This window comes from Crocuta crocuta, unplaced genomic scaffold (assembly GCF_008692635.1).
Source record: "Crocuta crocuta isolate KB4526 unplaced genomic scaffold, BGI_CrCroc_1.0 scaffold698, whole genome shotgun sequence".
In the NCBI taxonomy this organism is placed as follows: Eukaryota; Metazoa; Chordata; class Mammalia; order Carnivora; family Hyaenidae; genus Crocuta; species Crocuta crocuta.
The window spans coordinates 2,361,168-2,385,423 of NW_027530855.1; the positions used below are offsets into that span (position 1 = coordinate 2,361,168).

The window sequence follows — 24,256 nt, forward strand, 5'->3', positions numbered from 1 at the left end:
TCTACCATACCCCCTTGTTATTTTTGGCAGAATTTAAGCATAGGCCCCTTCTTGGTAATTTCTGGTCAATACTCACCTTTTGATGGTATCAGCTTTTAGATGAAGGCCAGTAATTATGTGAAGATGGTGAGTTGGGACAATTATAGCTTTTGTTTCGGTTTGTCATTTCAAATATCCTCCCAAGCAAATCTATCATTTTCCTTGCTATGGGATATAGTTCTTCCAGGCTTTCAACATTCCAGATGTTAGGGTGACTCACAGTGGATCCCCTTAAGTCACAAGCCATTTGGTGGTTTCCCTTTCTTCCTCTGCATGCATCCTCACTGAGAGGTCTCCTCACCTGGGTGACTAACAAGTGACATGTTCACATGCTTAGAAGAGTTAAGTAAGAGACTTTGATTCAAGTGAGCCTGGCTGAGACCATGTCCGACTCGAGAGCACACGCTATTAACAGGGAGCATCGAGTCTACAACTAGGACTGGTAGTGGCCTTCAGAGACAGGATTGCCAAAACTTTGTGTTTTCCCAAAGAATCCAGAAATCTGGGATTTTATGCGAGCTCTCCATAAAAGTTAGAAAGTAATAAAAAATTAGAACAGAAAATACAAACATAATTAGGTCAAACAAAATAGGTCTATAGGCCACAGTCAGACTAAGAGCCCTTCACTGGGAACTGCTATTGGAGACAAAAACGTTTCTCCTTGAGCACTCTCTTGCCTACCATTCTGCGATGGCCGACAGGTCTCCAGAGAGACACTGATGATTGCTGCTCCCATGGCGGGCCCATGCACCCAGGTGCAATCCTCTAGATCCAAGGATCCACTCGTACTGCTGTGATCTTCTTTCAGGGAAATTTCTCTCCTACTTGAGGACGGAAGAGGGATGTGGCTGGTTCCAGATTTCTTGAAGGTTCGTATCATGGTTTGCATTTGGTGTTTGGCATTTTTCTTAATCAGCTGAAGATGTTAATTTTAAAACTCTTTTTCTGTTTTACTGTTAAAGCTTTAATTAATTTTGAGAGGAGGACTCAAGTGAAAAAGGCTCCTGCTGTGCTTTTTGTTTTGTTTCCTTTTCTCCAAGACCTCTGCTTTCAACATGCTACTCTAATTTCTGCATTTTTAATGACTGCTCCTCAACTGTCCTCAAGCAATAAAGTCCAAGATTTTGTTCCTTATTGTTAAAATCCATTTATTATAACTCAGATTATGTGGGATAAGAACAAGCCTTAGGGCCCCTGGGTGGCTCAGTTGGCTAAGTGTCCAACTTTGGCTCAGGTCATGATCTCATGGCTCCTGAGTTCAAGCCCCACATCAGGGTCTGTGCTGACAGTTCGGAGCCTGGAGCCAGCTTTGGATTCTGTCTCTCTCTCTTTCTCTCCCTGTCCCTTCCCCACTCATGCTTTCTCTCTCTCTCATAAATAAACTTAAAAAAAGAAAAAGAATGAGACTCTCCTATAGGCAAAGGAGGCAGCTATATATGCAGACAGATTTCAGGAGAACTGAGAAAGCCCCAAAGCTCCCCTTTGCAACTTAGCAATTCCTCTCCCACAACTCTCCTGCTTCATTAAGTGTGAAAATCTCTCATTGCTTTCATTTCTTTGACTTTCTTTTTTTTAATGCTGAGACACCTCCCCCCCATGAAGATACAACAATAAGGTGCACCTACTGCTTATACTTTAGAAGTGTAAGCTTACTAGATCCTTTCTTAAAAGCAAGTTTTGAAAGGTGGAAGAAGGAACATAAGATACCTTGAGTGCGGGAAACACATATTTGTGGAAAATATGGGAGTGCAGGAGACCAAGAAAGGGGAAGTAAAAAGATAAACTGCCACACTGGTTACTGTGAGAGAGACAGGACTTCAGAAGGTTTGCTTGCATTTTTTTAAAGAAAAGATGTTCGTGCTGATGAGCAACATGTGAGAGTTTGAGGAGATGCTTACCAGGTGAATGAATCCTGCAGCAGTGAACCATGTACTGAGGACTATGGATAACAGTTTGGAAAACTTCACTGAATTGCTAGAGGAAGAAATAAAGAGTTGTTGGGTTTGGACAGATTCCAGAACAACACAGTACTCTGTCCTCTAAAATGGGGCTATCTGAAGTGCGGCTCATGGGCCAAAAGCAATGATGCATTTACCTGGGAGCATTATTAGAAATGCAGGATCCCACCCCCCTACCCCTGATCTACTTATCTGCATTGTGGTAGGACCCTCTGCTTGATTCACATACACATGAGAGTCTGAGGTGCCCAGCTTTGGACATACCCAGTCACACACGCTTGTTCAAAGATTTTATACTTTGCCATGATATCCACTAGCCTGATATATTGTTTTTACAAATATACGTGTGTCATCATAAACTAAATTTAATCGATTGCCACACTGTCTAAGGTAACAGCACAAAGTGCGGTGTCCTGGGAATCCAGAAAATGGGCTTGCAAAATGGAATTTTGAGTAGATCACAGAAATGTCTCACTAAACTCATACTAGGCTCTTTGAGTGACGAGGACTGGACAAGCTCCTGTATTCTAAGTAAAGTTCTAGAGTTTAGATGAAATCTCTGTGCTTTTCAGGTAGGGTCACCTGTTACACAAGAACAGCTCTTCCTAATCCTGACCGCTCCATAACATGTGAATGCCTAGCAGCAAAATCACCTGGCCTATAAAATTTGATGTTTGTAGGGACAATGTAGAGGCATGAAGATTTTCAGTGGGTAACATTAAGCCAAACTGCATAAAACTTTACGAGTATTGCTACTCAAATGTAGTTTGCAATTTTTTTTCCCTTTGGAGACATTTAGGCAGCTGCATTTTTAAAAATTTTTTTTTATGTTTATTTTTGAGAGAGACAGAGCATGAGCAGGGGAGGGGCAGAGAGAGAGAAAGATACAGAATCCAAACCAGGCTCCAGGCTCTAATCTGTCAGCACAGAGCCCAATGCGGGGCTCAAACCCATGAGCTGTAAGATCATGAGCTGAGCCAAAGTCAGACGCTTAACTGACTGAACCACCTAGGCGCCCCTAGGCGGCTACATTTTTGTAAGCAATTTCCCTGCTGCTACTGGGTGCCTCATGGTCAGAGGAACTGTCTTACATTCTGAGATGGAAGAGATGTTATTCATGACAGCAAGTATGTAGAACCTCTGACTTACTTTTATTTTATTTTTTATTTTTTTGGAGGGGGAGGCAGAATTCAAGTCTAAATGGACTTACACACTGTAGCTCTACAAAACAGACTCTTTTGAATGATTGTAAACTTCCTAGCCAGCATGTGATATTAATACAGCAGGAGTAAGGCGACGAATAGTATCTTGGGAGCTAAGGGATTTCGTGGGGTTTACACTGAAATTCTGATGGGAAAAGAGGTGAAGGTTCAGTTTACATTTTGAATTGCCTAATCCAAACCAGCAAGTTAGCAGGAGTTAGGGCAGGGCTAGTGTTTACCTGGTGCTGATGGCTGGGAGAATTTGCAAGAAATTACCTGGTCCTGATGGCTTGGAGAATTTGCAGGATTTGAGGGAGCTCTAGCAACCGCAAAGCTCTTAAGAACCTTAAACCTACAAAGCAATCAAAAGGACAAATCCGCCAAAGGTCGGGGTTATAACGCAATCAGGACTACTTACCTTCTTTCTCTCCCTGAGATACTCACATACAGAGCGAGGTCACAGGTTTAAGGGCAGGAGCTCTAGCTCAGATTATGGCCCTGACACTGAACAGCTGCTGTAAGCTAAAGCAATTCCCTTCACTTCTCTAGTTCCTCATCTACAAAATGGGAATGATAAGTACCTGCCCCACAGGGCTGTTGAGGTAATTATATAAAGCGTGCGGGAGCAGGCCTCACATATAAGCACTACTCACATTTCACCCTATAGAATTCCTCTTTAGAAGAGACAGTAGCTTAGTCATAAACCACTTAAAACTCCTGACTATAGAATCTCTATGGTCTGCTCCTCAGTTTTCGCACAATGTTTTACTTCATGTAGTTTAATAATTGCAACAGGAAGGAGTATTTGATAGGCAATAAATAATAATATAAAATTCCATAAAAACTGGTAAGAGCCACCTAATGCCCGTGCACTGTCCATACATCCACCTTAAAGACAAAGTAAGCAATTAGATAGATCTCTAACATGTCACAGCCAGCCTGGTTAGGATGATTTATTGCTTTGAGAGACCAAGGGAGGCTTTTCATCTCTTCCAGTCCATGTGGGATTCCAGCGTACAGGTGCTGCAGGGGGATGGGGTGTCTGAACCTTGCCTCTTGGACAGTGGATGAGCCAGTCCACAAACAATAAACAACCCCCATCACCTACTGTTCATCAGTACTGAGGTTAAAAACAATAATAGGTTTTGAAAATGTATCACAAAACCATATAATCATAGTGAATTTTTTTAAATGGCATTTAAGCCAGTTAAAAAATGGAAATAAAGGATACTTATGAGTGTGGAAAATTCTTTTTTTTTTTTGAAAGATTGCACCTGATTCCCACCATGCACTTACCTAGCCAGTTACTCTTCAAATAATAAGAAATAAAGGTTGGTGGAATGGTAAAGATGTCTACCATTGAATTCATCTCCAACCAAAACTTGATCTTGTCATCCGCTGCCACAAACTATGAAATGGAAACAAAAGACTCCACATTCTGTTACCCTCAAGAATTTAAAACTGAACATACCAGTGGCTTTATTCATTCATCTCACTCATCAACTGAAGCTGTGATCTCATTCAATCACATACACATATATACACACATATGTATATTCAGACAGCTATATATTTGAATTATACATTAGTATAGATATGTAGATACATATATATTTATATAAAGACTGTACCTTTAGGGGTGCCTGGGTGGCTTAGTTGGTTAAGCATCTGACTCTTGGGTTTCGGCTCAGGACATGATCTCATAGTTTGTGAGTTCAAGCCGTGTATCAGGCTCTGAGCTGACAGCATGAAGCCTGCTTGGGATTCTCTTTCTCCCTTTCTCTCTGCCCCTCCCCTTCTCCCTCTCTCCCCCTCTCTCTCTCAAAATAAATAAGTAAACTTTAAATTTTTTTTAAAAAAGACTTCCTTTAGTGGGTGTTCAGTAAATGAACATGAACCCATTTTACTCACCAGATCTTAACACTTATACTTCATAATAAACACTTTGAACTTACTGATGCTCCTAGAGCTTTCTGATATATAGAATTATATAGATAAAGCCTCCTATTTGTGAACAATGAAGATACATGATTTAGAATGGCCCTTAATGGAACAAGTACAACTATCTAGAAGTTTGGCTGGCCAAGATCTGTGTCAATGAGCTTTCCTGTTTAGATTAAGAAAGCAAGCATTTACAGAGGGAGAAATTACTATAGAAAGATTTTGATGGTCACTGTTGTCAGAGTTAAGTTTTAAAGGAAGGTGATAAAAATATAGGTGTGTGTGTGTGTGTGTGTGTGTGTGTGTGTGTCTACAGTCTCCTATAAACATGCGATGGATAAATAAACTGAAATCTAGGTCTACAATGGATCCTCAATAAATTCCCGTGGAATGAAAGAACTATTTAAAAAATGAGTGTAACAAAAATGAAACAAAGGTATAAAGTATTTTGTACAGTTACAGGCACATGTCCCAGTGGTGGAATCAGTGGAGCCAATGATATTTCAGAGGCTGCTACTCAGGTTCCCTAGCTTGTGATTATTAGTAAAGCTTTATCGCCAGTGGGCTGGGAAGCCAATATGGAGGACAGTGTGATGGGGTATCAAAAGGAATCATTTTCACTTGCACTGGAATTTTTGGCCTAGATACAGTTTCAAGTGCAAGGGAGAGAGTTTTCATACATCTTTATACATTGGACAGGTTAGGGCACCCACTCTCTAGTGGTAGAGCTTGAAAACAGAGGCAGATTGTACAACTAGGGCACATACAGACCTCTTTACATTGCACCTGTTGTGTTCATTTGTTTCTTCCCATTTTCCATAGATACTTACTCTCAATCCAAAATAGAAACTAAAGAACACATTGAAAATCAAATCAATAGGGATGGTTTTGTCTTCATATGAAGAACAGCTTCCAACAGGGCTGGAAAAGAAATAAGAACAATTTATACAGATGTGCATTTTAAAAGTTCTGACTATATAAGACCAAATAAAGAGTCAGCAATGTTCTATTTATTCACTATGAATGGTTAATCCAAGACACTTAAGTTCACATTTTAAGGAAATTGCTTTTCTCTTGGGAGGAAAAGTATGCACAAACAAAGCCACTGGACTGCATGTGGAGCTGAAAATAACAGGACAATTACCTGTTCTTCCTTTCATACAGTTTCTATTTCTGTTTTATCAATGAGGATTCAGATGCGCAGAGACTACGTGGCTCTGCGTGGTTTGCAAAACCATCTACCCGACCAGGGCATTTTGACTTCTGTACCCTTCTCATACAAAGCTACACTAAGTCAAATGGACTGATATGAACCCAAATTTAAAGAGAACTTCCTAAAAGATCAGTAAGGAGCTCACGAAGGAAATAGGACTAATTTCCCTAGGATTTCTAAAATTGCCTGACTTGTGGCCCTGTAATCCCCATTTTACTTCAGCTGGAAATCCAGTGTAATTCCCAGCTGACTAGCGTGGAGTTCAGATCAGATTGGGTTGTATCCAAAAAAACCATTCTAACTTGGGTATAGAAGATAAGAATGGCTTCAGAGAAGAGCAGACAGTAACTTGCTCCTTTGACCCAGCCGAGATCTCTCGTGTTCCTTTCTTCAAAACCATGCAGAGTTGTTTGAAACCTATGAGAAACCCTGAAACAACCATAAAAATTCTGTTTCAACACTTAAGGGTTCCAAAGACACAGAACACCCTCATGAGAGTCCAAGGGTGGAGACCACCGCTGGAGGTGTCTAGTCTCAGAGACTCTAAAATAGACAAGTGTACAGCACCACAGCCCCTAGCAATGCACGATGACAGGATACAGGGGAAATTCATGAATTTTTCTGGTAAAACTGGATTTAGTGCTTCATGGGGAGAAGGGAACACTTACATTTTTTTAAATGAATTTGTAAGTGTATATGTCTGAAAGCATATTAAACATTATTACTGACAGAAAATTCCAAACTAGCTGGCAACCGAATGACATGGAAGACAAGGATGACTGGGGATTTTACTCACTCGGAAGAGTTGATGAAATAGATTATAAGAGACCCAATGCTAAGGACAAATACAAGGATCACCTGGAAAAACAAAAAACAAGAACCAAATTACAAATCATTTTATTTATATATAGATGAATAAACAGGCCAACAAAATTGTGTTTACTCTTTGAACCTTGCCTATGTATGCAGCCATCTTTCACACATTCATTTATGTTAGCATGCATGCATTCATTCATTCTTTCACCCAAGAGAAACTTACTGGACCTTTACTAGGTATTCAATAAATGACATGTACCCACCCATTTTACTTATGCAATTTTCATTCTTATATACTTTAGGATAAAGTTTGTCCCCCCTACTGCTCATAAAGCTTTATGAAGTCCTATCATGTATGCATTTCTTCATTCATCAAACATTTATTAAGTGCTTTAAATGTGTTATGCACTTTATTACATGCTGGAAATGAGGGTTATTAGATATAAACTCTGGACTTGAATTGTCTGTGATACTGTAGAAGAAACAGTCCCAATTTGTCCATCTAAAAGGACAGTCAGGATTTTGAAAAGAGGGAACGTGCTGTAAATGAGGAAAAGAATATGAGTGTATTTAACATGCCAATGTGCCCAGTTTATCAAAAGAGTAGAGCTGGTGGAATGTTACCAGAAGTTTTCCCCTTCCAAATCCTCAAAGCATTTGGATGAAATCTTTTGCAGACTCTATGACTTTTCAGGTCAACTTTAGGTAACCAAACATTCCTCCAATCATTTCTAGTTTCCCAGTCTCTTTTTTTATGTTCAGTCCGTTATATTATTAATAATACTAACAGTAAACTGAATTTTAGTTACAAGTAAAAGCTTTACTCCCTTGAAGCTCAGGTGTTCCTCGGGCAGGTAACTTGTACTGGAAAAGAGGTCAAACTCCTCTCTATGAACACCTTTTGAGTTTTTGTTTTCAATTGCTCACTGACTAAGCTACCTCCAGCCTCTCCAGAATTGTAGGTCAGTGTGAGAGAATGAACAGAAAAGGGAGTTTAGAAAAGGAAATGCTGGACTTGACTGCTGTTAGATCACTATGCTCTCACCCTGGGGGTCTGTAAGGGAAGGTGTTTAATATTTACTTGCACTGCTCTTTGGAGATACCAATTCAATTCAAATTAAAATTTAGCAAGTATTTTTTTTAGTACCTATCTTGACCCAAATATCATTCTGATGATTGGGATCTATCAGTGAACAACATGTACAAAGATCCCTGCCTTTATGGATCTTAGAGTCTAGACAATAAATAAAGATAACTAATCTGTAACTTACATGGTATGTTACAAGTCACATGCTCAGAAAATAAAGTTTAACAAAATAAAGGGGATCAGAAATGCAAGGGGAAGGGGCAGAAGCATTGCAGACTGGATAATACTTAATCACTAAGGGTCTCCTTTTTATACTGCAGTAATATTCCATTGTGTATATATATAACACACCTTCTTTATCCATTCATCAATCAATGGGCACTTGGGCTGTTTCCATAATTTGACTATTGTAGATAATGCTGTTGTAACATCAGGGTGCATATATCCCTTTGAATTAGTAGTTTTGTATTCTTTGGGTGAATAACTCGTAGTGCAACTGCTAAATTGTGGTTCTATTTTCAACTTTCTGAGGAACCTACATATTGTTTTCCAGAGTGGCTGCACCAGTTTGCACTCCCACCAATAGCACAGGAGGATTCCCCTTCTCCACACCCTCACCAACACCTGATGTTTCTTGTGGTGTTGATTTTAGCCATTCTGACAGGTGTGAGGTGATATTTCCTTATAGTTTTGATTTTTATTTCCCTGATGATGAGTGATGTTGAGCATCTTTAATGTGTCTCTTGGCCATCTGTATGTCTTCTTTGGAAAAACTTCTATTCATGTCTTGTGTCCATTTTAATTGGATTGTTTGTTTTTTGGGTGTTGAGTTTTATAAAGTCTTTAAATCATTCACCATAATCAAGAGGGATTTATTCCAGGGGCGCCTGGGTGGCTCACTCGATTAAGTGTCTGACTTCAGCTCAGGTCATGATCTTGCAGTTAGTGAGTTCAAGCCCTGTGCTGGGCTCTGTGCTGACAGCTCAGAGCCTGGATCCTGCTTGGGATTCTGTGTCTCCCTATTTCTCTGCCCCTTCCCTGCTAGTGGCCTCTCTCTCTCTCTCTCTCTCTCTCTCTCTCTCAAAAATGAACATTAAATTATTTTTTAAAAAGAGGGATTTATTCCAGGGTTGCAAGGGTGGTTTAATACTTACAAATCTATCAACATAATGTACCACATTAATAAAAGAAGGGATAAGAATCATATGATCATTTCAATAGATGCAGGAAAAGCATTTGACAAAGTACAACATCCATTCACGATAAAAACCCTCAACAAAGTAGGTTTAGAGGGAATATACCTCAACATAATAAAGGCCATACATGAAGAAACCCACAGTTAATATCCTCAGTGGGAAAAACAGCTTTTCTTTTATGGTCAGGAACAAGACAGGGATGTCCACTCTCACCATCGTTATTTACCACAGTACTGGAAGTCCTAGCCTCAATAATTAGACAGCAAAAAGAAATAAAAGGCATCCAAATAGGCAAGGAAGAAGTCAAACTTTCACTATTTATAGATGACATAATATTCTATATAGAAAACCCAAAAGATGCCACCAAAAATCTGCCAGAACTGATACATAAATGAATTCAGTGAAGTCACAGAATTTGAAATCAACATACAAAAATCTATCGCATTTCTATACACCAATAATGAAGCAGCAGAATGAGAAATTAATGAATCAGTAACAACTGCAATTTCACCAAAAACAATAAAATAACTAGGAAGAAACCTAACAAGAGGTGAAAGAATTGTACTCTGAAAAATAAAAAACATTAATGAAAGAAATTAAAGACAACACAAAAGAAATGGAAAAACATTCCATGCTCATGGGTTGGAGGAATACATATTGTTAAAATGTCTATACTACCCAAAGGAATCACATTTAATGGAATCCCTATCAAAACATCAATAGTATTTTTCACAGTAATAGAATAAACAATCCTAAAATTTGTATGGAACCACAAAAGACCCCCCAAATAAACTTTGAAAAAGAAAAGCAAAGCTGGAGACAACACAATTCCAGACTTCAAGTTACATTACAAAGCTGTAGAGATCAAAACAAAAATACAGAAACAGATCAATGGGACAGAAGAGAAAACCTGGAAATGAACCACAACTATGTGGTCAATTAACCTCCTACAGAGCCCGAAAAAGTATCCAATGAAAAAGAGTCTCTTCAACAAATGATGCTGGAAAAACTGGATGGCAACATGCAAGGGAATGAAACTGGATCCTTTCTTTCACCATACACAAAAATAAATTAAAAATGGATTAAAGACCACAATGTAGGATTTGAAACCATCAAAATCCTAGCACAGAACACAGGCAGTAACTGACATCAACCATAGCAACTTCTTACTATGTAGGTCTCCTGAAGCAAGGGAAACAAAAGCAAAAGCAAACCATTAAGTCTTCATCAAAATAGGGACGCCTGGGTAGCTCAGTTGGTTAAGTGTCCAACTTTGGCTCAGGTCATGATTTCACGGTTCGTGGGTTCAAGTCCTGCATCAGGCTCTGTGCTGTCAGCTAGCTCAGAGCCTGGAGCCTGTTTCAGAATCTGTATCTCCCTCTCTCTCTGATCCTCCCCCTGCTCATGCTGTCTCTCTCTCAGAAATAAATAAAGCATTAAGAAAATGACTTCATCAAAATAAAAAGCTTCTGGACAGTGAAGGACACAATCAACAAAACTAAAAGGCAACCTGCGGAATGGGTGAAAATATTTGCAGATGACATATCTGATAAATGGTTAGTATCCAGAACATATAAAGAACTAACTTACCATAATTTACATGTGATTGGATAACAGGTTAAGAGCTTCAAATGGTTTTCTTCCAACTGCTTTGTAAGTGGCAATATTGCAGCTTATTTAACACCTGGGAGTTACTGGCATCTATTTCCTTGGGGTCTCAGCCTTTACTATAAGTTCCATTTTAACATTTATATCAAGTGTTGATGGAGATATTACTAAGTTTGTGGGTTTAATGGCAGTTAGAAATGTATTCTGAAGCTCAGGAAAGATGTTTGGAGTGGATATTGGGGGATTATATACATATATTTCAGAGTACTGATAATGATTAACAGTTTCCATGACATCTTTTTCTTCTCTTTACACGATTTTTTTTCCTCTCACTAAATCTCTTAAGTGATTCTTCAAGTATAAACCATATATTGACAGGCTTCCAGAAGGATGATGGCAGGCCATATGTTTACAAACCTCCAAACTGACAAAATTAACCCCCCTGCACCCACCCGGAAAAAGAGAAAATGTTAGTTTCATTTGAAACTAAGAACAATACCAACCTCACGCCATAAACCTCAACAATATTACCCAGAAACAATATATAACAAACAGGAAAATGTATACCTAACCAAAAGTAGGCACTGGGAGCTAACATCTTGTGAACACGGTTCAGTGAGTCAGGCAGATACAGGAGGGATTTCCAAGGGGATGTGTACATTTCTCTTGGGTCAGAGGAGCAAGGTCTGGAAGCATTGGCTGTTTGTGGGGTTGAGGGGTAGAAAGCCCTCCACTTGAGCCCACAGACTAAAGATGAAGCCATAAAGCCAGAGACTGGAAGAGACTCTGCAGCCGCACAGTCACTGATGGGGGAATCTCTTGGCTAGCAGCAGCAACACCATTTTTTTTTCACAGAAGCATCCAGGAAAGCAAAGAGAAATAAATGGAAAAGTGTGAGACCTGTTCCAGAGAGAGACTTGTTCACAGAGTTGCTGGCCACGGCATGATCTCCCATGTTTGTCTGTGTGGGAAAACACACAGTAAATTGAGACCGATTTCCACAGTGGGGCTTAAAACTGCCAATTTACTTGGTGGATGGTGTTGTGTACCTAGAGAACACAAGCAGCAGCCAACACAGTAAACACAGGCCACCGAATACTCTAAACCTTCATGAATGAGTATTAGCGGACAATAGAAAATGCCAGTTACGGGGGAAGTATAAGGAAATAGGAGGATGAAGCAGAGAAAAGAGCTGAAATGACCTTCTATGAAAACGCTAATACAGAACATGTAATTAAACTTGGTCAAATTACAATCAGTGCTCCTACTGGGATTCTAAAGATCTATGAAACAGCACTGGAGGACGGGAAAGGTAGAAGGAGAATATGGTAGTTATAGGGAGGGAGCAACTGAAAGAAGTTGCATCCTAAGGACTATCTGGGGTTAAATGGGTGATGGGCATTAAGGAGGGCACATTTTAGGATGAGTATTGGGTATCACATATAAGAGATGAGTCACTGGATTCTATTCGGAAGCCAAGACTACACTGTATGTTAACTGACTTGAATTTAAATAAAATTTAAAAAATAATATAAGGATGAATCAACTTGCAAAAAAAATAAATCACAAAAGTAGCAAATATAAGACAGACCTTTGGTTGCCATGGTTGAAGAATGTTAAGATGGGAAGGAAATGGATCTGGCTATAAAAAAACATGAGGGACCTTTGTTATGGAAATATTTTGTAGCTTGTCTATATCAATATCAATATCCTGGTTGTCACCACACTGTAATTTTGTGAAATACTACCTTTGGGGGCATTGGGTAAAGGATACCTGGGCTCTCTCTATTTTATTTCTTTCAACTGCATGTGATTCGCCAATGATCTCAAAATAAGAAACTGAATTGAAAAAGTTACCAACAAAAAAGGAAAAAAGAGGTCAGGATTATCAACATTAGATCTTAAAAGAAGGTCCCTTTGGAACTGGGTTTCAGACCTTGGAGGGGAGGGTCCTAGCTGACCTGGCTGGTGGTGGTACCTCTGAGAAGGAGATGATATGAGCCTGGTTTTGGCAGTGTTGGAAAAACTGGAAACCAGAACCATGGACTGCTACCAGAGTGAAAAGCCATTGCCTGGGTGAGGCTGAGACAAAAACAAAAACAAAAACAAAAAACAGATGCAAAGCGTCCATTCCTAGGCTCTCTGTCTCCCCTGGGACCCTTGTTGGCAGAGCCCAACTATAAGCACAGGCAAGCTGACAAAGGACACACAGAATTGCTGAGGTCTGACCTCATATAACAAAGCAGAGGATAAAGGTTGGATTTGGAGATGAGAAACACAAGCTTTGTATCTACCAGGTACCCTTAAGTGCTAGAAGATACAGAACAGCATTTACAGAGATTTTAGGAAAAAGGCTTGAGGGGCACTTGGGTGGCTCAGTTGGTTAAGCCTCTGACCTCAGCTCAGGTCATGATCTCATGGTTCGTGGGTTTGAGCCCCGCACTGGGCTCTGTGCTGACAGCTCAGAGCCAAGCCGGGAGCCTGCTTCAGATTCTGTGTCACTCTCTCTCTCTGCTCCTCTCCTGCTCATGCTCTGTCTTGCTTTCAAAAATAAATAAAAACATTAAAACAATTAAAATTTAAAAAAAGGAAAAAGGCTTGATAGCCAAAAATTCTACACCTAAGAAAACTGTTGTTCACTAGTGAGAACAAGGAAAAAAAATTTTTTTTGACATTCAAGGTATACAACTATTCTACTCACACTTTCCCTTGCAAATGAAAATGGGAATTACTCAAGGAAAAGAAAACATTCAGAAACATAAAGCATGTTATGTTAAAAAAAATGGTATCTAATGAAACGGGTAAAATTAATTTTAACTCTAAAGCCAAGATTAAAAAAAAAATCTTACTAGATGTATAATGCTAAAATCATGCAAACAAAAAACCACAACCACAATCTAGAACGGAATGTTCAGTTTCATTCAATAATTTCTGAAAGGAAGCATAGCTGGTATGGTGGGGAAAAATGCCAAATATCTCATGCACATGAAGGATACAGATGTAAAACATGCAGAGATATACAAAAGAAATATAGAATGGGAGCTTTGTTCTGAATTTGGTTTAACCTAGAATGTGTACTGTATCCTATTAAAAAAGGAATTATACAAAATATGTAATAAACAAAAGTAATAAATATTAACAAAGAAACAAAAATGTCAGCCAATAGTCAATGCTTAATATATCCTGAATGATTTACACATATTATCATAGAAGTCTCCCTACAATACTTGAAAGGAGGTTCTTTATATCGTATGAATGAAATCCAATTTATAAAAATTAATTAGCCCAGGATTACAAAGTAGGAAGTAAAGAGCCAGTGTTCTGAGTCTAGGTCTCTCAAAATTCAGTCATGATGTATTTCTGGACTCTCCAGTAAGATAAGAAACCAAGGCTGTGTCAGAGCTCTTACCTGCCTAATACCCATTTTCCTTTTCTTTGCTAACTTATCTACCATTTGCTTTTTTTAAGCCACTGACAGATATTCTATTATGTAGCAAATTCAATTTCTAAGTATTATGAAGACCAATAAAACAAATTACCGTAAAGGAGAATAGTTAAATTCCTCTGATAAATTAACAAATAAATGGATTCTTAATCAATAAAAGAACAAAAATCCAGCTTCCTGTTATTTACAGAGGCACACTTAACAGGAAATTAGAGAAAAAGATTGACAGATAGTTGGGCAAAGACATCCCAATCAAGTATGAATAAAATGAAGGCAAGGTATTCAAAGGTATTCAAGACAGAAAAAAAAAAAAAAAACACTAAATGTGAGAATCATGAATATTTTGTTTAGATAAAAGGCACAATCAAGCAAAGACTTAAAAGGTAATTTTATGCACTAATTGATATTATATAAAATATATAATTTAAAACGTGTTAGAGTGCAAGATGAATATATTCGATAAAACTACAAGATATTCAATAAAACTACAAAATCATAAATAAAAATTTTTAACATGTCCCTTTCAGTCAGCAAACAAGTGATATGGAAAACACATACAACACAATTAATAGTGCTTCTATATCAAACATAATACATATTCTTTCAAACATCCATTAAGTAGTAATAAAAATTGAACATGCAGTAGGCGACAGTGGATTTCCCCATAAATTCACTGAAACCAGAAAATCATAAAGGCAGTAGTATTCTTGGACCATAAATTTTACCAAAGTAGAAAAGATAGCCACTCTAGCTCAAGGAAATAAAATCTTACATACAGTATTCCTCTAAATAGATGATGAATCAACAAGAAATCAAAAATTAAAATTTCAAACAACTTACGATGAATTAGGCAGTCATAAAAATAATACTACTTCTAAAATCTATGAGACAAGGCCAAGGACGAACTCAAGAAAAATTTTTGTAAAACAAATTCCACCCAAGAAACTGGAGAGAATGGGCCGGCCCAGAGCGCACGCGTACTGCGGGGCAGGCTGCGCAAGCGCGATGGAATCGGGGCTGGGCATGCGCAGTGCTGTCCTGCAGCTTCCCGGCTGAGCCGGGCGGGGTACACGCAGATGCTGTGGTTCCAAATACTGAGCTCCCTAGTTGGACGAGGAAAATTATCGCAAACCTTTGGCAGAGCTGATTACGGAGGAAGTATGAGACCGGCTCAGGAAGACTCAGCTCGTTAAAGTGGCCCAGCAGCGAAAATAAACTCTGTGCTGGGAGACCCAGTGACCAGTAAATTGACGAAGATGAGGAAACCAAGTACTGGCCAGAACCCTGACGACGGAGCTGAGCAATGAAGGCAGATTGAGCTGTGCCGCGCTGCTTCTGCAGAGGTTCGGCTGACCATTGAACATCACTCCCAGGCTCCTTCCACCAGATCCTGGAAATCCCCACACCCGTGGGGGCTGGTACCATCCTTAAGGGTGGCCCCTGTGCTGACCAGTACGGCCATTTCCTGGCCTTGAGTGGTGGGAGGAGCACCCTGGGCCTGAGAAGCTGTGGCGCCAGTTGCTGGGGGCTCTCCACACCCAGGACAGTTGATTAGAGGGAAGCACGAGGAACCCGGGATGGGGGAGGCCAGCCGCACCCTGGCCCCGACACCGCCGTTGGCAGAGGGAGGGTAGAGGTCCCAGGAGGAGCCCAGGGCCCTCTGCCACGTGGAGAAATAACCTGCCGGTTGAGGATATTTCTTTTAGGGGCAAGCTTCACAAGGCGCAGCTGCCTGTGTATGGCTCCTTAAGCCTTCTTTTGGGGCTTGAACTTGCTCTCCCTGCCTCATTGTCCCGCAAAAGGGAGACGTGTCCTTTAGGGCATTTCTCCCAATAAACTTGGGGTCCATCCAGTCACCTCTTCCTGAGCTTCAGTGGACTTTGGGATAATAGGAAAAGACACAGATTCCACCCTAAACAGGTGGGGTAGCATGTTAGGGAGCATCATTTATTAAAAGTGACTGGAGGGAGGGGCGCCTGGGTGGCTTAGTCAGTTAAGCGTCCGACTTTCGCTTAGGTCATGATCTCACGGTTCATGGGTTCGAGCCCCGCATCGGGCTCTGTCCTGACTGCCAGCTCAGAGCTTGGAGCCTATTTCAGAGTCTGTGTCTCCCTCTCTCTGACCCTCCCCTGCTCACGCTGTCTCTCTCTCTCTCTCTCCTAGAAATAAATTTTAAAAAAATGTTAAAAAAAAAAAAGTGACTGGAGGGAGGTGGGAAGTGAAATGAAACAAAATAAATGGGGAAAATGGTATATTGAAATTAAGATGGATCAAAATATATTAACTATATATACAAATGTGTATGAAATATAGAAGTCTCCAGCAAGGCTAAAAGAAACCAAAGGAGAGGGACATGGTCCATCATGGGAGAAGAATAGTGCGGGTTAGGGGTAGAGAGAAAAGAAAAGTGTTCTTTCTAACCACAAATGGAGTTTACTCCATAGAGCAGTCAAGGAGACCTTCAAAATTTCATTCCTTCTCGTTGCTCCTTTTTTTATTTATAGAGATGAGCACTGAATATCGTTTATAAAAATCTTAAAAATACTTAAACCTATATATGTATTATATGCTAGGCATACATGTACATTATTAAATAGTGACTCTTATAATTATTATGTTAATCCATTCTAATATATTAACGCAGTTATTCATTGAAATAACCCATAGATGGTATTTCTCATTCCCATTTTACATTTTTAGTTTTTTTTCTCTATGCATCAGATTCCTCATTTATCAAAAAGAGGATGATAATACCTCTGTTTTGCAAAATGGATTTTAAAAGAGTGACGGGAGAGGAGAACTGGTGTGAGAACTTCTAAGGTAAATCCATTTTAGGAACTAGCACCCAAAGATGTTGGGAGAATTGATCTAGAACAAAGCTGGCCCTTTGGAAGTCTGTTGGAAACCCCTACCCGGCTTCCCTAGACTGTATTCCAATTTGAAGACACAAGAGATCAGCACACTAACCTGAATTCACAACAAATTTTGCCTTCACAGGCTGCTCTTTACTTCACTAGTCTCCACAAAGGTCTGCCACAAGAAATAACAACTTCTTTTATTTAAAAATTTAAATTTTAGAGATACAACTTATGGAGGAGAAAAGTTATCTTAAGTCTCCCAAACACCCAAAGAAAATATATCCTACAGCAACCTACAGCGTTGCTGAGAGTCTTCAAGTTTGACAGAAGAGGCTCATTGCAGTGGATGGAGATAGGGGTAAGGAGGAAATTAATTTTTCACTTATACACCCTTTGATATTTTTTGAATATTGTGCCAGGTGCATAAAAAGGCACACAATGTAACCATGGAAAAATAATCAGTGGGAATATTATGTAGTACTTCCTGTCAGTCCTTACTCATATGATAAAGATCTCAAAACTATAGTCTTATACAAAATAGGTCCCTGATGCTTGATGGTATATTAAATATAAAATATGAAATAATGAAATTAAATGCGGAATAAAACACAAAGTACAACTCATCTCAAGGTGGTAGAAAAGATTTTTAAATTTTGTTTTTGTGGTATAAACAATGGATATAAAGTATGAAGTAGAAACAGACCTAGTGTTTTTATACTTGTTTTTCCCTAAAACTACACTGCATTATGAAAAAGAGCAAAACCCAGTGAAATAATTTTTTGTCAGTTTTTCCAGTATCAATTTGAAATATTTTTTCTCATTTCCAAACAAACTGTGATGCTTCCTTTGCTCATTTATATACTTTGCTCATATGTATACTAAGATTGACAACAATTGATCTAGTTAAAGGCTTATTTACAAATTTACAAAAGAGATTAAATGTTCACAGAAGGGATTACCCATTTTGGAAAGGAATTAAGACAATACAAAGAAACATAAAGTACTAGGTTGCCTGAAAAAAAATAGAAGCAAGGGAAGACAGGAAAACAGAATGTGCACATAACATGGTACCTAGAATGATGTCAAAAATAGACACATTTATTAAGGATAAGCCACAATTTTAGTTCTAAACTGTTCTAGCCATCTAAGCAACAAAGAAGCAATTGCACAATTAGCCACAACCCCTCTGCCTGTTCCCACTCAAAAAGGAACAGATTGTTTAGGGAATAGGACTATATTTAAAACATAATGCAAGGGGGCCTTGGTGGCTCAGTCAGTTGGGCATCCAACTTCAGTTCAGGTCATGATCTCGTGGTTCGTGGGTTCAAGCCCTCATCAGGCTCTGTGCTGACAGCTCGGAGCCTGGAGTCTGCTTCAGATTCTGTGTCTCCCTCTCTCTCTGCCCCTCCCAGCTCTCTCTCTCTCTCTCTCTCTCAAAAATGAATGAACATTAAAAATTTTTTTAAAAATGCAGAAGAAAATCTCCCCAAAATGGTTGTAAAAACATAAAAACTTTGTGATGACTAAAACAACAAGCCCATTCATGCTACAGTGTTGATCAATACTTTGCCATGTTTTAATCTATAGAGTGATTTTAGAAGGTATTCTGTTTTGAAGATAATGTATTTTCCCCTTTAAACTATTAGAATTTTTCTCCTCATTTTCCTTCTTTTTCTTTTCCTCTTTTTTTTTCCACTTTCTTCTCTTTTTCCTCCTCCTTCCTTTTGTTGTTCCTCTGGGTGGTTGGCCATGTATTCTCCCCCTAAATATCAAAGACGTTAGTCTGTAGATTTTTTTCTACTTGCCGTCTTTGAGGGTTTTGATACAGATACTGTGCCTTCATTGAAAAAATTGAATGTTTTCTTTCTTTATTTTCTGTGCCCTGGAACTGCTTAATTTCCATTAGGGATATCCATCCTTGAAGATTTGGTTGACTAGACCTAGAAATCATCTAGGTCTCCCATTAGATGGAGGGGGAGAGGGGTAGTGGTGGTAGTGATGCAGGGCTTTGACAGCATCTATGTTTCTTCCAGATATTTGTCGTTTACATTTCCTTCTTTTGTGATAAGTTTTGGTTATTTATGTTGTCCTAAGGAATCATCCAGTTTTCAAATTTAATTGCTTACATAACTGTCAATTTCCTTTTTATCAATGGACTCATTCCTCATTTAATGTCTTATTTCTTACATATTTGTGCTCCCCCCTCCTTTTTTCCTTGGCGTGGCTAGCTATTGAATTTTCTCTTTTATTGTTTGTTTCAAATAATCAGCTGTTTTATAACTCATTAATTTCCGTCTTTTTAAATATTTATTCTGTGTAGATTTAATGTGTTTTTCTCTAACTTGTTGATATTGATGATTCATTTATCTTAATTACTTTTATATATCAAGTTTTTATTGCTAGGCATTTAACTCAGAACCACTCCCATGTCATACTCTGGGTGCAAGGAGTATGTGGTGTTTTCAGTATTTTTATATTCTAAATATACTACAAGTATTATTTTGATTTTTCGGTGTTAAGAGTCTTTTGAGAGAGGGAAATGTAACCATTTAGCTTAAGATCTTCATTTTTCTTTCTTTTCTTCTGGGTTCATTTATTATTTTATTATTCATTTATTGTGCTACATTCAGTTAATGCTGGCTAGCTGTACTTTGTAAACTTCATAATTCATACTTTTCTTTGTGGACTGATAATATGCTGAATTTTTATAAATAGTTCATAAACACTTGTAAGTTTAATTTCTGTTTTGAGCATATGGAGTTTCATCATTTAAATCAGCTTTCTCTTATTAAGTTACTTCGGTCTTCTTTATGCTTATTATTGTTAAGAAACAGGTGCAAAATGGAGTCACTTATATTTAGACCCACAAAGACGTAATAGCTAACCTAATTGCAGTTTTAGCCATTCCAGGAGGTGGAATTTTAAAGCAGTATGGAATTTCCAGAGCATTACTAGTGACATAATCTGCATGATAAGACCCCCTGCTCTAACTAAGGGAAGGTGACCTTGTCTGAAACAATTTTTCTTTTCTTTTGCTAATAACTTTCTTGTCCCACTCTCCTTCCTCTGAAAACCTTCCTTGTACAACTCCTCAGAGCATCTCTCTGCTTGTTAACATGGGATGCTACTCAATTCATTAGTTGGTTAATAAAACAAATTACATCTTCAAGTTTACTTGGCTGAATTTTGTTTTTTAAAATTATTTTTTTCTATTTATTAAGTCCTGATATGAGAAAGATGAACTAAAAGCTCCTTCTGCCAATGTGTTTTTAATATTTCTTTTTGTATTTCTTGTAATTTTTATTTATTTATTATCTTGAGGTCATATTTTTGGTGTGGTGATATTCATGATGTTCTATCTGGGTCGAGGTTTGTTCCATTTATCATTATGAAGGTTGTGTGTTGAATTGTGTCCCCCACCGCCTCAAAGGATATGTTGAAGTCCTAACCCTCAGTACCACCAAAAGTGATCTTTATGGAAATAGGGTCTTTACAGATGTATCCAAGATAAGACAAGGTCATGAGGATGGAGTCTCGATCAATGTGACTGGTGCCCTTAGAAAAGGAAAATTTGGACACAGGCATAATAGAGGAAAGATTATGCGAATGCCATGTGAAAATGAACACAAAGATCTGGGTGCACGAATGAGCCAAGGAACACCAAGGATTGCTAACCAACCAGCAGAGTGAGGAGCGAGGTATGGAGCCAGTTCTCTCTTACAGCCCTCAGAAGGAACAAACCCTTGACCTTTGACTTCTTGCCACCAGAATTTCGAGATTAAAAAAAAATGCTGATGCTTAATTCACTCAGCGTGTGGTACTTTATCATAGTGATCCTACGAGACTAATACAAGTTACTTGGCTTCATTTATTGTTTTTTTTCCTTGAATTCAAACTTATCTGATATTAAAATGTGCTCCCAATTTCTATGGTCACTTGCCTGGTATACCTTTGACAATTCCTTTATTTTTAAACTTTAGCGCCTCTTGAATTTTTAAAGCATAAATACAGCATGTCAACCACATATTCAAAATATCTTCAATGACTTCCCTTTGCATTAGAGTAAACTTATTCCATTTGAATAGCCTAGTTCCTTTCTATGAAGTACAACACATTGCTTGGTTCTCCTGTCTCCTCTCTGACCCCGTTCTCCCCTGCCTTCCATGACCTCTAGCACAGGCAACTCATTGTGGTCCTTGCAGGAAGCTGAGCATTTTATTTCCATAAATCTGTTCTCTCTGTCAGCAACCTTGTTCCTTCCGTCCTTTAACTGCTTTATACTTTGATTCTTCATGTCTCAGCTCAAAACCTTTTCAGAGATTTCTTCTCTGATCACTGTATCTGACGTGATCTAATAACTCCTTTTCCACCAAAACTCTCAAACATATCACTCGTATTCCTGATACCATTGATCACCATATTAATTTTATCTTATTTGTGTATGTATATATTTGACATCTCTACCTCCCACTAGAATGTAAGTCCCATAAATGCAAATTTTTTGTCTGCATTTTCACCATATCTAGAGTGTCAGCCTTGCATATAGTTGGCAAACAATAAGTATCTGTTGAAAGAAGTAAGATAATTACAAAGAAAGGAAGAATGGATGGATGGAAAGGAAATCTACAGGTTATTTTGTTCTCTTCTCAGCCTTTCATAGAATACTTGCTTGGCACACCTACTGAGGGTCTCGATTATACTTTTCAATAATCAATGCCTAGAGTGTTTATTCTAATCTAACCTTTACTCTTGTTGCTCCAACTACTAAATCATCAGCTGTAAAAGATTGAAGAAAATAATTTTTCCATTATTTTAATAAGTAATTTTTTATTGGTATATAATCAGTGATCATTCCTTATTCACCCACTCCCCATTTGCAATGCTTACATGGTGAATGGTATAGTTCCCTCACCCCAGAGACCATTAATATGTTATTCTCAATATTATCCTTATATGTCACACATGGTTTGAGCATTTGAAGAGATCCTAGCTAAGAAAATCCCTGATATAATCTGAAAGAATCCTTCTCTAACAGGTGATACTGACAGGGATTTCAGAAAAGGGACCAAAAGTAGAAGAAAGAAAAAGAATGTTCAGATGATTCAACATTCCCTGTAGATTTTATCAAAAACAATTACATTTATGTACATTCTAATGAGTTTTGAAAATAATTCTATCTGAATTAAACAATATTAACCAGAAAAGAGCAATGTTTTCACCAATTACAAAAAAAATAAAATAAAAACGAAAAACAAACCAGAGGATAATCTCTAGCTCACATCTACACCACCATACCACCATCTGATGGCAGCATACCCTCACATTATAGATTCTATTTTTTAATATTTCAGATCAATTCATTTATAGGGCATCTTCTATTTCCAGACAATGGAATATAAACATTTCCATGGCATAGTCTGTTCTCTCAAAGAGCTCACAGTACACTGGAAGAGACAGGCATATGCACAGATAATTTTAATAGCAGTGTGCAATGAATATTATAGAAGCTTAGAGATGGACTCTTAGTCTCTTATGGAGATAAGGTAAAATTTCTCCTATAAGATTATGCCTGAATTAAATTTTAACATGTATAAGTTACCTAGATTAAGACAGGTAGTAAAACAATAAATACCATCATAGGCAAAAAAGACTAGTTTGTATAATGAAGAAAAGAAGCTATTAGAATCAAAGAAGGGGAAAGCAGTGGCACATTTCAGGCTGGATGATCTACCAAGCATCACATTTTTGGGGAACATCTACTATATGCCAGACATTCATCTACATTTGAGGACAACAAACTGAACACAACCTTTGCACTAAGAAAACGTTTGTTCCAGCACATCCTCTGATGATTAATAGAAAAATACAATGCCAAATAATTATATTCAAATTAAAAGAATAATGGAAGAGAGGTAGACAAAGGGAGATGGCAGTGGGGAGGCAGTGATATTTTAGATAAAGTCACTAGGGTACACCAGATGCTTATCTGGGTGATAGAATTATATGTCCTGGCAATAATTACATACATGGCTAAAGTACTAACCATGCTAACCATGAATATGTACTTACCAACACTTGCCCGACAAAGGTCTGTGCCGAAAGCAACATTTCTATACGATTCCGAAACATTCCATGTAAGTGGAGACTTTTCAAATGTTTATTACCAATGCTTTTTGCCAAGAGTAGTTCCTACAAGCAAGAAGAAATAATTGAAAGGGAGAAATCAGAGAAAGTAATCTGTTTTACGTATGTTGGAGCCTCCTGCTGTAGTATTGGCTGGAAATCACTCCACCTCGTCCAACCCAGAGAACTTTGAAGTTGCTCATTCAACATTTCATGAAATGAATTTTACTGGGGTTACATTTGATTCGTCTTTTGCACAGCTTTTTAATTATGAATCCTGCAGTCCTCACCAGGCCTTCCTCACGTACACTCAGTCCTAGACCCTTCAAGCTGACATTTTTGTAGTGGTCAGGATTGAGAGTAGTGTACTTCTTCATGCTGTGGGGATATTTTCTTACCCCTTTCTCTCAAGATACATGGACAAAGAAAAAAGATTACAAATTGATTTTTGTTTTAAGCACAAAGGAAGTTTCAACAATTTTATGGGTTTTTTTTAGTTCCTTATCTGGTATCACACATCCTGCTCACGTAATCCATCCTCATGTTTATAAAATGTCTTATTATATTTAAAATTTTTAGTAATCCTAAGAGGTAGACAAAGTTAAGTGTGATTAAATCCACTATAAGGAAACTGAGGTATTGAGAAATTCAATGACCTCAGTCATTGAAGGGATGAGGAAAGGCCAGAGTCTGAACTAGTCCCCATATCTGTTGATAAGGTACCACCAAGAAAGAGACAAGTGAGCTAGGATTGATCACACCACGCTGAC

General features: G+C 38.3%; 1 protein-coding gene across 1 annotated transcript in view; it reads right to left on the minus strand.

Moving 5' to 3' along the window:
• KCNU1 (potassium calcium-activated channel subfamily U member 1) overlaps positions 1 to 23,863 on the minus strand; it is a 133,641-nt gene extending 109,778 nt beyond the window's left edge. The window contains exons 1-7 of the mRNA XM_077769553.1: positions 23,777 to 23,863; positions 23,433 to 23,552; positions 7,150 to 7,211; positions 5,971 to 6,061; positions 4,496 to 4,607; positions 3,476 to 3,551; positions 1,938 to 2,013 (exon numbers count right to left, since the gene is read on the minus strand). Coding sequence (XP_077625679.1) covers positions 1,938 to 2,013; positions 3,476 to 3,551; positions 4,496 to 4,607; positions 5,971 to 6,061; positions 7,150 to 7,211; positions 23,433 to 23,552; positions 23,777 to 23,863 — 624 coding nt within the window. The remainder of the gene's footprint in view (positions 1 to 1,937; positions 2,014 to 3,475; positions 3,552 to 4,495; positions 4,608 to 5,970; positions 6,062 to 7,149; positions 7,212 to 23,432; positions 23,553 to 23,776) is intronic.
• Positions 23,864 to 24,256: the final 393 nt, after the last annotated feature.